The sequence below is a fragment of the Pelodiscus sinensis genome, chromosome 30 (assembly GCF_052426305.1).
Source record: "Pelodiscus sinensis isolate ZL-2025 chromosome 30, ASM5242630v1, whole genome shotgun sequence".
Lineage (NCBI taxonomy): Eukaryota > Metazoa > Chordata > Testudines > Trionychidae > Pelodiscus > Pelodiscus sinensis.
In genome coordinates this window covers 15,245,431-15,260,820 of record NC_143081.1, presented here as the reverse complement: position 1 = coordinate 15,260,820, position 15,390 = coordinate 15,245,431, and the positions used below count along the sequence as shown (strand labels likewise).

General features: G+C 49.9%; 2 protein-coding genes across 2 annotated transcripts; both read right to left on the bottom strand.

Annotated features, from left to right (window-relative positions):
• Window positions 1-3,240: 3,240 nt before the first annotated feature.
• LOC102444874 (olfactory receptor 6N1-like) lies at window positions 3,241-4,194 on the bottom strand. Its single transcript, XM_006112292.3, has one exon. It carries the CDS (start codon window positions 4,192-4,194, stop codon window positions 3,241-3,243), a length of 954 nt encoding a protein of 317 aa, XP_006112354.3.
• An 8,070-nt stretch (window positions 4,195-12,264) lies between these two features.
• LOC102444643 (olfactory receptor 6N1-like) lies at window positions 12,265-14,061 on the bottom strand. The gene has a single exon (XM_006112291.3). The coding sequence runs from the start codon at window positions 13,665-13,667 to the stop codon at window positions 12,717-12,719; it is 951 nt and encodes a 316-aa protein (XP_006112353.3). The 5' UTR covers window positions 13,668-14,061; the 3' UTR covers window positions 12,265-12,716.
• Between the last annotated feature and the right edge of the window lie 1,329 nt (window positions 14,062-15,390).

The window sequence follows — 15,390 nt, the reverse complement described above, 5'->3', positions numbered from 1 at the left end:
TCTAAGCAAGCAATGCAGGCATGCAGGGGCAATTGCACAGAACAAGCTCAAACTAACTACTGACATAAAGGGTAACGAGAAGACATTCTATAGATATACTAGAAGCAAGAGGGAGACCAAGGAGAGGGTAGGCCCACTGGTCAGTGAGGAGGGAGAAACAATTACAAAAAACAAGGAAATGGCAGACATGCTTAACGACTTCTTTGTGTCAGTTTTCACCAGGAAGGTGGGTGATGACTGTAATCCTAACATAGCGACGGCTAGTGAAAATAGGGTGGGTGCAAAATAAAAAATAGGAAAAGAACAAGTTAAAACTTACTTAGAAAACGTAGATGTCTTCAAGTCACCAGGGCCTGATGAAATGCATCCTAGAATATTGAAGAGGTATCTGAGCCATTAGCTATTATTTTTGAAAAGTCATGAAAAAATGGGAGAGATTTCAGAGGACTGGAAAAGGGAAAATCTAGTGCCCATCTATAAAAAAGGGAAATAAGAACAACCCAGGAAACTACAGACCAGTCAGTTTAAATTCTGTGCCAGGAAAATAATGGAGCAAATAATTAAGGGATCCATCTTCAAATATCTTAAAGATAATGAGGTGATAGGGAACAGCCAGCATGGATTTGTAAAGAACAAATCATGTCAAACCAATCTGATGGCTTTCTTTGATAGAATAACTAGTCTTGTGGATAAGGGACGAGTGGTGGACATGGTATATCTGGACTTTAGTAAGGCGTTTGATACTGTCTCACATGATATTCTTATCAATAAATGTTCTCTGATAGAACAACAAGTCTTGTGGATAAGGGAGAAGTGGTAGATGTGGTATACCTACATTTTAGTAAGGCAGTTGATGCGCTCCCTCATGAGACTGTATCAATCGTCAATAAACTAGGGAAATACAACCTAGAAGGGGCTGTTGTAAGGTGGTTGCATAACGGGCTGGATAACTGTACTCAGAGAGTAGTTATTAATGGTTCACAATCCTGCTGGAAGGGCATCTTACGTGGGGTTCTACAGGGGTCTGTTTTGGGACCGGTTCTGTTCAATATCTTCATCAGTGATTTAGATATTGGCATAGAGAGGACACTTATGAAGTTTGCAGATGATCCCAAGCTGGGAGGAGTTGTAAGTGATTTGGAGGAGAGGATTACTCAGGGAACTGCTGCAAAGTTTCTTCACACTCCATCTTCCTTTGCCTGGAACCTCTAATGAACACGGCCATCAATGTCACTGGCTGCTTTTCCCGCAGCTCGAGCGTCTGTTGATGGAGGGGATGAAACATTCAGGCTGGGCTGTGTTGATAGACTTGTCCTCATGGGTCCTCGAAGAAGCTGACAGAACGGGGACATTTATAGGTGTGCGTGTGGGCAGTAAATTGAAGATCAGCAGTGAAAGGGCACTGCAGGAGAGAGCTTTCCTATGTCTGAACTGGCTCTGTTTGCAACCCATGGGAGTATCCGCTCAGGTACAGCATGGATAGCTCAGAACGCAGCCTGCTCCTAGCTCAATGACTCCTCGTGCATCTCTGCACAGCTCTTCCTGCTCAGGTCTAAGGGTGGGAATTTCAAATGGCTCCTAATGGAATGAGGTGTTCAAGGGATTTGAGCACCTAACTCTCCTAAAGTCCTGTGAAACCCCAGCCTTGCTCCTTGTCTTGTGGCTGTGATACTTGGGGTCAAAAGTAACTGTCAGGGTGGTCAAACACTGGAATAAATTGCCTAGGGAGGTTGTGGAATCTCCATCTGTGGAGATATTTAAGAGTAGGTTACATAAATGTCTATCAGGGTGGATCTAGACAGTATTTGGTCCTGCCATGAGGGCAGGGGACTGAACTCGATGACCTCTCGAGGTCCCTTCTAGTCCTAGTATTCTATGATTCTATGAAAAACTGACACCAATGCATTGCATTTTCAGAAGTCAAAGCCCTTTGGTCAGCTGGGAGGTCAGCGAGTATCAGAATGTCCAAGGAACGGGTGGGGAAACTGAGGCACATGACATTAAGAGACTTGCCAAAAATTACAGAGGAATTCACTGCAATTAGGATCCGGGAGTCTCTGACTCCCTGACTCCTGCTAAAGGCATATGATCGTGTCTGTCTGGTAAAAATTGTGATGGCAGGTTCTGAAAAGCACAGCAGCTGGGCCAAAAATAGAAACATACACACATTCAAAGCAGGTCGATTTTTGTCCGTTTTGGGTAGAACTTTCTCTCTCACACACAAACACGCACACCTCCCGGGTCAGAGTGTGGAGACGAAGAGGAGACGAAGGGGGATATGACAGAGAATACAGTTATTGACTTGTCCCCATGACATAAAAACTAGAGGTCCCCAAATGAAATTAATAGGTGGCAGGTTTAAAACAAACACAAAGAAGTTTTTCTTCACACAGTGCACAGTCAATCTGTGGAACTCCTTGCCAGAGGATGTTGTGAAGGCCAGGACTTTAACAGCACCATCTCAGTTACATGGTGTCCAGCCACAGCCTGCTTCCTGAAGTCCTGTTCCAGTCCTCAACATCCCCTCATCCAAACTCCTCCCCAAGAACTGAGTCTCCCTGCACCCAAACTCCTTCCCAGAGTTTGCACCCTGAAGCCCCTCCTGGACTCTAATACCTCACCCTGGACTAAACTCAGAACCTCTCCCACACTCTAAACCCCTGGGCCTAAGACCAGAACCGGCATCCCAACCCCCTATTCCAGCCTGATGAAAGTGAGTAAGGATGGGGGAGGAAGAGGGATCGAATGAGCAGGGGGAGGCCTCGAAGAAGCAGCAGGAAGGAAGCTGGGCGAGGGTATTTGGGTTGGAGGTAGATCATACATTGCATTTAAATTGAAAAAGGGTCTTTGTGGTTATAAAGGTTGGAAACAACTGATCTAGGCTACATGAAAAGGCCTTGCCCACACTGTCCCCTGTGGGAATTCTGCAGAATAACATCCCTCCAATCGGCCCCCTCCCTTTCCATGTGATGGAAAACAATCCCATTCCAGGCACTTCCCGTTTTCCAGGAACAATCGATCCCTAGAAATAGTTTAATTGAGGGGACGAGGATACTTCATACCAAATCTGGTGGCTTTAGTTCTTACCATTCAGAAGTTCTGGAAAAGACAACGGACCCACACTTGGACAGACAGAGACGGATGCATATTTCTAAACTGTATAGGTAGATGTTTCGCAGAATCAGGACTTCCTGACGCCAACTGTAGGTTCTGCGTGTTGCTTACAATCCCTGCGTTTATTTAAAAGATGAAAAAACGAAGGAGAGCTTTTCTCAAGGCTTCCTTTACCTCCTTGTTTCTGAGGCTGTAGATGAGCGGGTTGACTAGGGGGGTCAGGACCCCATAGAAAACAGAGCACACTTTGTGTAAATCTCTCAGTGCATCAGAGTCCGAGAGGAGATAGACAACTATCAGGGTCCCGTAGAAAAGGGTTACCACGATGAGGTGGGAGGAGCAGGTGGAAAAGGCCTTTTGCCTCCCACTGGTGGACGGGATGCGCAGGATGGTGGCGATGATACACACGTAGGACGCCAGTGTCAAGAGAAACGGAGGGAATGTGAACACGGAGGAATGTACGACGGCCGCAACCTTCAACCAGTGGGTGTCATTGCAGGATAGCGTGAGGACTGGACTGAAATCACAAAAGAAATGGTCAATTTCATTTGGACCACAGAACCTTAATGTTGACATCAGAGATATTAAGAAGGCCACAGACACAAGGGCACCGAGCCACGACACAACCACCATCTGGAGGCACAACCGGCCGTTCATTAGCGCCATGTAGTGCAGCGGTTTGCAAATGGCGAGGTACCGGTCATAGGACATCACGGAGAGGAGCCAGCATTCTACGCCCGCCAGAGAGCCAAAGAAATATAACTGAGTGATGCACCCAGTAACTGAGATGGTTTTCTCCCCGGTCAGGAGACTGGCCAGCAGCCGGGGCAGCATGGTGGAGCTGTAGCAGGTCTCCAGGCAGGAGAGGTTCCCCAGGAAGAAATACATGGGAGTGTGGAGGCGCTGGTCGGCCACAACTAGCATGATGAGGAGGAGGTTCCCAGCCAGGGTCGCCATGTAGATCATGAGGAAGAGGAAGAAGAGAAAGGGCTGCAGTTGAGGGAGATCCCCAAAGCCCAGGAGGATGAACTCCGTGAAGGACGTTTGGTTCTGCTGGCCTTTCTTTGCCGTGGGTTTCATCTATGGGTAAGAAAAAGGAATTCTGCCCTTTAGAGTCCATCTGCATCCAAATGTGACCACAAACAATGAGAATTCTTTGAGGCATCGGCAGCCATGTCGACAAGTCTGCTCTACGCTGTGTCCCCTTTGGGCTAATAAACTCTCTGTGCTGGCTGACAGATACATCTGACGGCGGATGGAGGTGGAGAGGTCGGTGACTCCGCACACCTCAGTGACACCTCGGTGATCACCTCAGTTATAGCCTTTGGCCGTTATCTTTGAAAACTCGTGGAGATCAGGAGAGATTGTGGATGATTGCAAAAAGGCAAATGTAGTGCCCATCTTTAAAAAAAGGAAGACCGTCAGTCTAGGGAACTACAGAGCATTCAGCCTCACCTCAATCCCTGGAAAAATCAGGGAGCAGACCCTCAAGGAATTCATTTTGAAGCACTTGGAAAAGGGGAAAGTGATCAGGAATAGCCAACATAGATTCACTAAGGGCAAGTCATGCCTGACCAATCTGATTAGCTTCTATGATGAGGTCACTGGCTCTGTGGATATGGGAAAGCCAGCTGATGTGATAGACCTTGACTTTAGCAAAGATTTTGATACGGTCTATCACAATATTCTTGCCAGCAAGTTAGGGTATGTCTACACTAACCCCCTAATTCAACCTAGGGAGGCTAAAGTAGGCATTCAAAGTTGCAAATGAAGCCCAGGATTTAAATATCCCAGGCTTTATTTTCATCTTCCTGTCCGGGCGCCATTTTTAAATCTCCTTACTCGAAACTAACTGCCCGCAGCTACATGTGGCAGTCAAACGTTAACTTCAGCTAAGTCCTTAGTTTGAGTTAACTGTTACACCTAATTCCACGAGGTGGAACAGTTAACTCGAACTAAAGACTTAGTTCGAGTTAACGTTTGACTGCCGCGTGTAGCCGCGGGCAGTTAGTTCAGACTAAGGGGATTTTAAAATGTCACCCAGACGGGAAGATGCAAATAAAGCCTGGGATATTTAAATCCTGGGCATCATTTGCAACTTCGAATGCCTACATTAGCCTCCTTAGTTCGAACTAGGGGCTAGTGTAGACATACTCTTAAAGAAGTATGGATTGGATATATGTACTATAAGATGTATGGGAAGCTGCTAGACTGTCAGGACCAATGGGTAGTGATCAATGGCTCGATGTCAGGTTGGCGGTCGGTTTCTAGTGGAGTGCCCCAAGAATCTGTTCTAGGACCAGTTTTGTTCAACATTTTTATTAATGACCTGGCTGAGGGGATGGATAGCTCCCTCAGCAAGGTTGCAGATGACACTAAGCTAGGGGGAGAGGTAGATAGGTCGGAGGGCAGGGAGAGGGTCCAGAGTTACCAGGACAGACTAGAGGATTGGGTCAAAAGAAATCTGAGGAGGTTTAATGAGGGCAAGTGCAGAATCCTGCACTTGGGAGGGAAGAATCCCAAACACTGTTATAGGCTGGGGACCGACTGGCTAAGTAGCAGTTCTGCAGAAAAGGCCCTGGGGGTTACAGTGGATGAGAAGCTGGAGATGAGTCAACAGGGCGCCCTTGTAGCCAAGAAGGCTAATGACGTATTAGGCTGCATTAGGAGGAGCATTGCCAGCAGATCTGGGGAAGTGATCATTCCCCTTTATTCGGCACTGGTGAGGCCACATCTGGAGTGTTGTGTCCAGTTCTGGGCCCCCCACTATAGAAACAATGTAGACACATTGGAGAATGTCTAATGAAGGGTGATCAAACTGATGAGGGGGCTGGAGCACATGACCTATGAGGAGAGGCTGAGTGATTTGACTTTGTTCAGTCTGCAGAAGCGAAGAGGGAGGGGGGATTTAAGAGCTGCCTGCAACTTCCTGCAGGGGGGTTTCAAAGAGGCTGGACAGAGGCTGTTTGCAGTGGTGGCAGATGGCAGAACAAGGAGCAATGGTCTCAAGTTGCAGTGGGGAAGGTCTAGGTTTGATATTAGGAAAATCTATTTCCCGAGATGGGTGGTGAAGCACTGGGATGGGTTACCTAGGGAGCAGGTGGAATCTCCATCCTTAGAGGTTTTTAAGTCTCGGTTTTACCAAGCCCTGGCTGCATTGATTGAGTTGGGGTTGGTCCTGCTTTGGGCATGGGGCTGGACTTGATGACCTCATGAGGTCTCTTCCAGACCTAGGATTCTATGATTCTATGACCCTGGTGTCAGCGGTGGGATGTGCTGCACCCTGTGGACAGAGCATGTGGCAGTAAGTGTTTGAGATGCAGCTGAAGGAAGAGGGACTAGCTAGAGCCAGGCACGTTGAAGGCCAGTAAGGGTTCCAGGGGGTGGAGGAGCCTGTATCTTATAGCATCATAGAATCCTAGAGCTGGAAGAGACCTCACGAGGTCATCAAGTCCAGCCCCCTGCCCAAGACAGGACCAATCCAACTAAATCTGTAGCTTAACCCAAGAGAGTGTCATCTCAAGGAAATAGAGGGCTGTGAGGCTCAAGGAGGCTGAAGCATGGAAGGGGTTGTTCCTGGGAACCATGGGGCACTAGAATCACTCGCTGGGGAGTCCACAACCCATTGGAAAGAGCAGGGAAATTGCCTAGACCCATCTCCTTAAGAAGGACGTTGTTGGGGAATCCCGGAAAGGCGCTCCAGTCTAGAGGTGGCCATAGAAAATGCCACGAACGTGGAGGATTCCCATTCTCCTTATATCCACACGTCCCCTTGGGCGGGGTGCGGAGAGAAAGTTTCTTGGCACCAGGACAGCTTGGAGCGTCCAGTCCTGGAACCCACACGAGGAGAGGCAGGCCTGGGCTTAGTCCTAAGTGGAGGGCAGGAGCTGTGAACGTGACTCATGCACTCGAGAACAGCGACCCCATAATAAGAACATAAACATAAGAACATAAGAACGGCCGTACTGGGTCAGACCAAAGGTCCATCTAGCCCAGTATCCTGTCTGCCGACAGTGGCCAGCACCAGGTGCCCCAGAGAGGGTTGACCGAAGACAATGATCAAGCGATTTGTCTCCTGCCATCCCTCTCCAGCCTCTGACAAACAGAGGCCAAGGACACCATTTTATCCCCTGGCTAATAGCCTTTTATGGACCTAACCTCCATGAAATTATCTAGCTTTTCTTTAAACTCTGTTATAGTCCTAGCCTTCACAGCCTCCTCTGGCAAGGAGTTCCGCAGGTTGACTACACGCTGTGTGAAGAAGAACTTTCTTTTATTAGTTTAAAACCTGCTACCCATTAATTAATGAAATGTTACACCTGAGTGGGGCACTAGAGAGGCCACCACAGTGGCTTTTAGGTTTAGAAAGAGGGGCTGCATAAAACAGAGGATACTGGTGGGTCAAACACTAAAAGGAACAGTCCCCAGAGAGCCTGCAAGCTGCATGGATTTAACACACACACACACACACACACACACACGCGCGCGCGCGCGCGCACGCACGCACACACACCGGAATAATGGGTCAAATTAAATGCAAAATTTAAAAATTTTTAAAAAATCGAAAAGCCCCGTAACAAGATAACGAACGTAAGCCGTGGCTCAGCAACCAAGTCAAAGACGTGATTAGAAGCAGGAAGTGATCCTGTTAAAACTGGAAGTTACAGGCTTCCAGGTTGGATCATTGCTCTGTTCATGTCATTATCATAGAATCCAGGGTGGGCAGAGACCTCAAGAGTCATCATAGAATCCTAGAACCATCAAGCTAGAAGAGACCTCAGAAGGTCACCGAGTCCAGTCCCCTGCCCTAGGCAGGACCAATCCCAACTCAATCAACCCGGCCAGGGCTTGGTCAAGCCGGGACTTAAACACCTCTAGGGATGGAGACTCCACTACTTCCCTAGGGAACCCAGCCCAGCGCTTCCCCACCCTTCAACCTAGACATTCTCCACTGCAACTTGAGCCCATTGCTCCTCTTCCCCCACTGAGAACAGCCTCTCTCCAGCCTCTTGGGAACCCCCCTTCAGGTAGTTGCAGGCTGCTCTTAAATCCCCCCTCACTCTTCGCTTCTGCAGACTGAACAAGCCCCAATCCCTCAGCCTCTCCTTGTAGATCACGTGCTCCAGCCGCCAAATCATTTTGGTTGCCCTCTGCTTGACCCTCTTCAATGCGTCCACAACCTTACTGTAATGGGGGGCCCAGAACCGGCCACAATACTCCAGATGTGGCCTCTGGGGAATAATCACTTCCCTACTTCTGCCGGCAATGCTGCTCCTGATGCAGCCCAATATGCCGTTAGCCTTCTTGGCTCCAAGGATGCCCTGTCTCCAGCTTCTAACCCACTGCAATCCCCAGGGCCTTTTTTTCCCCAACTAAAATTTCCCCTTGGATAGATCAGGTCCCGGAAGACAGTCTCATGCTCTGGGCTAGATGGACCCTTGCTCTAACCAAGTGGCCCTTCTAATACTCTTAAACCGAACCAACCTACTACAGGATCTCCTGATCTCCAAAGCCACCTGAAAAGTCACCTCCTAACGTTATTAATCACCCTGCTGCTGAGCAGGAGCGATTTGCTGCTCAAAGCCCAGCTGTGTCGGCTTGTTATTTGAACCTCACTTCCTTGGGACTCTCCTGATAATGCCACAAAGCAGAGCTCGAGGTTGCATTTGACAACTTGATTTAGCAACCCAAGGACGTATGGAAGGAAGTTTTTCATCTAAGAACTGTTACAACGTGGCTCATCCCGTGCCCATAATCCGAACCCCTTAAACCGAGAAATGAAGCTAGCACCCAGCATGTAGGAATTCGCTCTACAACCAAGTGACACACTCACACAGAGGTACACACACCCATTTGCACAAGCGACCCTTGTGAGACACCACGGGATTTCAACTCCCAGAGAAGGGCTCAGAATTTCCTGCAGGGACTGGAGTGAGTCAGTGGATAAGGCAGCTAACTCGCAGAAGAGGAAGGAACTCTCCCCAGTTTTGAGCAATTCACTCCATGAATCATTCATGGATGGAACCTGGAATGTGCGTCGCTTTTCCCCTCTCCTGCTCCCTTTCCTCCCTGTCTTGCCCTCCCATCCAGACTGACCGACCAACCGACCGACTTACTTACTTTCTTTCAATTGTCCCACTAGTTTCATTTTGTAGGGAATATCTCCGCGATACAAATAATTTAACTAAATAGGCACATTGAAAATTGTTGGGAAAGTCACCACAATGCAAAAAATATAACATTGAAAATTGCATTGAGTTAACATAAAAAAATCAAACACAGATGCATTTTAAGGCGTTAATTAGGAAACAGTTGTGCTCTGACTTACCACCGTGTGAATCGGGAATAGCTGCACTGAAGCCAACAGAGATGCACGGCTTGAAAGCCGGGACAAGAGAGAGGAGAATAGCAACAAAAGGCAGGAGGTGTCGTCTTTTTCGTCTCCTTCTTCGTCTCCTCCTTTGTCTTCACTTTCTTCTTCTTCTTCTGTGCAATGTCCCAATGTAAATTCCTGCCCAGTGCACCTGCACGCACACAGATTATCACCCTCCTGGCTTCATTCTCCGGGCGCCGTGTTGCAATCTCCTCTATATGCTTTGGTGACCACATGGGGATGGTTCCCAAAGAGAACCTACAGTCAACGTTGCCAGGCAACCTCAGCCATCTTGATAACATAGCCAAGTCGACAACTCAAGGGGATTAATCACTTCTGTGGATCTGCTGGCGATGCTCCTTCTACTCCACCCCAATGTGCCATTAGCCTTCTTGGCTACAAGGGCGCCCTGTTGATTCATCTCCAGCTTCTCATCCACTGCAATCCCCAGGGCCTTTTCTATGAACCACAGTTTAGCCAGTCGGTCCCCAGCCTGTACCAATGCTTGGGATTCTTCTGTCCCTAGGGCTGGATTCTGTTTATCCTCCTCAGATTTCCTTTGGTCCAATCCTCCAATGTGTCCAGGTCACTCTGATCCACATCCCTCCTTTGCAGTTTCTTCTCTCTGCTCCCCCTTGTCTCCTTCCAGTCACAATCTGCTGCAGGACAAGTCCTTAGGAAAACATTTCTGCTACTCCTTGATCCTTCCCACACCCTACTGCCAAAGCAGTCCCCTTCTCAATCTGTGGCACCCAAATCTGGCTGCCTCCTCACAGTGCCAGAGCAGACCAATCCACCTCCCAGCTCGCATCAAATCCCTATGAGAAGATGCCAGTGGCCAAGTGGGGATTTCTGAAATATTTTCTGGGGCCTAAGTGTGTCTGAGGTTTCCCTACACGTATCCCGGTGGGGCAAAAGAGATGGAGTTGCTCTCAGGGCAGCGCATACAGAGAGCATGTGTGTTGCATCCTGTCTGGAAGAAGCTAACGGAAATGGACCCAGATTGAAATGGGCTGGAGACTCATTCACTCGTGGGTTCCTCATCTTGCCTTCCGGAGGCAGAACACCCTTTCCAGTTGGTGTCATCTGCAATCGTTACAACAATTAGCACGCTAGACACGTGAGCATGGATAGGCCTTCTCCCTCCCTCTTTAAACACCGTATGCTCCCTCAATGTCACTATGGAATTAACTTCAGAGTAACATGTCAGAACAAATCAGGCCTCTCCATGAACCTAAAGGTAGAACATCTGGACCTGTATGGGAGTGGTGGATTGCTCTATTAGACTGCATTAGGAGGAGCATTGCCAGCAGATCCAGAGAAGTGATTATTCCCCTTTATTTGGCTCTGGTGAGGCCACATCTGGAGTGTTGTGTCCAGTTCTGGGTCCCCCACTATAGAAAGGATGTGGATTCATTGGAGAGGGGCCAGTGGAGGGTGATGCAAATGATTCAATGGCTGGAGCATTTGACCTGTGATGAGAGGCTGAGGGATTTGGGATTTTTTAGTCTGAGAGCAGCCTTCAGCTCTCTGAAGGGGGGTTCCAGAGAGGCTGGAGAGAGGCTGTTCCCAGTGGTGGCAGGTGGCAGAACAAGGAGCAATGGGCTCAAGTTGCAGTGGGGCAGGTCTAGGTTGGACGTTAGGAAAAACTCTTTCCCTAGGCGGGTGGGGAAGCACTGGAATTGGTTCCCTAGGGAGGAGGTGGAATCTCCATCCCTAGAGGTGTTGAAGTCTCGGATTGACAAATCCATGCCTGGGATGATTGAGTTGGGGTTGGTCCCGCTTTGGGCATTGGGATGGATTCAGTGACTCACAAGGTCTCTTCTGGTCCTGATCATCTATGGTTCTGTGATTGGAGAGAACTTGCAGGCTGCTGGGGGCAGCGGGAAGGGGGCAACCCCAGAGCCTGGCCCCTCCCCAGATGGACTCCTCCCTGGAGCCAGAAGTTGTGGGGGGCAGCTGGAGATGGGGCAGCCCCTGGATCCTGGACCCTTGCCATAGAGCCTGTAGGCCATGGCCACTAAAGGATGAGGCAGCCCCGAACATCTCAACACCCCAGACAGCCTTCAGGCCATGCAGGGACCATTGACGGTCAGCCCCAAAGCCTCCTCCCTCCCAACAACCTGCAGGACAGATGGGATGGGGGGAGAGTTCAGAAGGCTGAGAGCAGCACCTGGATCCTTCCCCTCTGACTTCTTGCAGGTTGGCCTCACCTCCACAGCCTGCAGGTCACGGGGGGGGGGGGGCACTGGAGGCTGGGGGCAAGCTCCAGAAGCAACATGTCTCCCCAGATCACCTGTAGAGCCCCACCCCCCTGACAAGCTGCAGGCCATGGGGCAGCAGTTGCAGGCTGGGGCCAGCCTTTTGAGCCCCAACCTCAACTGGACAAGCGTACAGTCCTCTCTGGGGTGAGATACGGGCTGGGGAGCACAGCCCTAGACCCCAGTGGGAGAAGCCATCACCAGGGCAGCCCCACCCTCACCATCACAAGTGGCCCCCCCACCTCTCAGCCCCCTGGCATGAGGAATGCACCTCCCAACTCCTTCCCTATGAGCCCCACACACGTCCTTCCCCCTGCCCTTAAACCCCATTCACTACCTTGAACCCCCTACACCTCCTAACCCTCTATGCTAAGCCACCCACCCCCTGCCTCTCGTTACCCTTCAACCCCCTTGCTCCAGCCTCCATTTTCCTTCGTGTTTTCTTTCCTTTTTTTTAAAAAAAATAAAGGCACGGAAATAGCATGGACATTGTTCATTTATTCTTTAAAAAATGACTTCAGGTAACGATCTGAGCAATGCAGCTGATGCATGTGACATCCTGTCTTCTTGCTGGATATCTGCTCTGAGATATACAGAGTGCAGGCAACCCAGGATATAGTTGTCCCCAGCTCTCGCTGTCCCCTGCAGGAATTCTGCAGTATAACACCCCTTCAATCAGACCCCTCCCTTTCTGTGAGACGGAGACCAATCCCTTTCCAGGCATAACCTGTTATCCTGGCACAACCAAACCCTGACACTGATTTAATTGAGGGGAAGAAGAAACTTCATACCAAATGTGATGGTTCTAGTTCTACCATTCACGAGTTCTGGAAAAGACAACGGACCCACACATGGACAGACAGAGACTGATACATATTTCTAAACTGTATAGATAGATGATTCGCAGAATTACAACGTCCTGACGCCAACTGTAGGTTCTGCGTGTTGCTTACAATCCCTGCGTTTATTTAAAAGACGAAAAATCGAAGGAGAGCTTTTCTCAAGGCTTCCTTTACCTCCTTATTTCTGAGGCTGTAGATCAGCGGGTTGATCAGGGGGGTCAGGACCCCATAGAAAACGGAGCACACTTTGTGTAAATCTCTCAGCACATCAGAGTCCGGGAGGAGATAGACAATGACTAGGGACCCGTAGAAAAGGGTTACCACGATGAGGTGGGAGGAGCAGGTGGAAAAGGCCTTGTGCCTCCCACTGGTGGACGGGATGCGCAGGATGGTGGCTATGATACACACGTAGGACGCTAGGGTCAAGAGGAAAGGAGGGAATGTGAACACGGAGGAATGTACGATGGCCGCAACCTTCAACCAGTGGGTGTCACTGCAGGATAGTGTGAGAACTGGACTGAAATCACAAAAGAAATGGTCAATTTCATTTGGCACACAGAATGTTAATTGTGACAGAGATATTAAGAAGGCCACAGACACAAAGGCACCGAGCCATGACCCGACCACCATCTGGAGGCACAACCGGCCGTTCATTAGCGCCGTGTAGTGCAGCGGTTTGCAAATGGCGAGGTACCGGTCATAGGACATCACGGAGAGGAGACAGCATTCTAGGCTTCCCAGAGAGCTAAAGAAATACAACTGAGTGATGCACCCAGTCATTGAGATGGTTTTCTCCCCGGTCAGGAGACTGGCCAGCAGCCGGGGCAGGAGGGTGGAGCTGTAGCAGGTCTCCAGGCAGGAGAGATTCCCGAGAAAGAAATACATGGGGGTGTGGAGGTGCTGGTCAGCCACAACCAGCACGATGAGGAGGAGGTTCCCAGCCAGGGTCGCCATGTAGATCATGAGGAAGAAGAAGAAGAGAAAGGGCTGCAGCTGAAGGAGATCCCCAAACCCCAGGAGGATGAACTCCGTGAAGGTCGTTTGATTCCCCTGGACTTTTTTTGCCGTGGATTTCATCTATGGGAAAGAAAAACAAATTCTTCCCTGTAGAATCCAGCTTCCATTTCAAACAGTCAGCATTGCTGGTTCAACTTCTCTCTGTGGGTTGCCTCAGGCTGCACTTGGCCAGCAGAGGTTCATAAAAGCTGGGTTTCCCCTCGGTGAAGCTGCGGTGGCTGGAAATCAAATGAGAACTAAGGATGCAGGACCATGAGATGGAGTGGCAGGAATATGAGAGTGAACGCGAGGGCCGGGAGAGACAGCGGCAGCATGAGGAGGCCATGTCGGAGCTGAGAGGCAGAGATACCCCACTAAGGGCTATTGAGAGCTGCCACTGGGCTCTCATGCCAGGCCGAAATCGGCGTTCATCACCCCTGTGGGACTCTATGAGTTCCTGATCCTGCCTTTTGACTTCAAGCAAATTCTAGCTCCTGGTGGACCAGCGCTGAGGGGTGGATGGAGAGTTTCGCCCTCGCGTACATTGAATATATTCCTGTCTTTTGGTGGACCTAGCAGGACCAAGTGTCCCAGGACTAGCAAGTGCTGGGCCGGCTGCAGGGAGCTGGCCTGGCTATAAAGGCTGAGAAGTGCAAGGTGGGGATGGCGGAGGGGTCTTACATGGGCCATAAGGTGGGGAGCGGCTGCTTAAAACCCGAGCCAGCCAAGGCGGAGGGGATGACAGACTGGGCGGTTCCCCAGACTAAGAAGCAGGTCCAGTCTTGTATTGGGATGGTGGGGCCTTGCTGGAAGCTTGGGTCCCACATTAGCTGCATCACCGCCCCCATCACAGAGCTGTGTGAAAAAGGGGAACCTGGCGAGGTGGGCTGGACCGAGCCGGGCCAGGGGCTCTCTGTGCACTGAAGGAAGCCCTGACCAGAGCTCTGGTGCTGGTGAAGCCAGACTTTGACAAACCCTTCATGGTGCTCACCGACGGCTCGGACACGGGGCTGGGACCGGTGCTAATGGTGCATGTGAGTTCTGTCCTACACGAACCCCCCGTGTGTGCCACACGTTCCTGGGACACTGCACCAGTAACGATATGGTGATGGGACATTCGGGAGTGACGCTGAGGGAGCCCTACCGAGTACACATGGATGCAGGGCACGGGAGTTCATCTGGGGAGGGTGAGGGCGTTGGGTGCAAAGAGTGACACAAGGTACTGGCTTTGGGCCCTCCTTTCCCAAGATGGATTGTACTCACGGCTTCTGAGTTTCTGGACTGAAAAGTCTGCTCTGCGTTGTGTCCCAGTTAAATAATAATCCTCCTCTTCTACCAGCTGGCTGAGTCTCCTCTCACTGCGGAGGGGGGTGCAGGACCCGGTGACTTCAGTGATGCTGGTGGCAGCGGTGGGATGCACAGCGCCCCATGGATGGAGCATCCGGAAGGAAGTGACAATTGGTAACTGGACACAAAGGGTAGGAATAAATGGCCGGGTTTTGGAATAGAAAGAAGTAAATAGCGGTATCTCCCAGGACTCAATACTGGGACGAGGGCTTTTCAGCACACTCATGCATGATCAGGAGAAAGGGATTAACAGCAAAGTAGAAAAATATGTGGACAATAGAAAATTATTCCAGGTACTGAAGTTCAAAGCAGAATACAGAGGATAGAAAGAGCTATAACAACACCGGGTTGTGAGGCAACACAATGGCGGATGAAATTCAGTGTTGGAAAATGCAGAGTTATACACGTTGAAAAACATAATCCCAACTCTACTTGGACAATAATGGAGACGGAGATA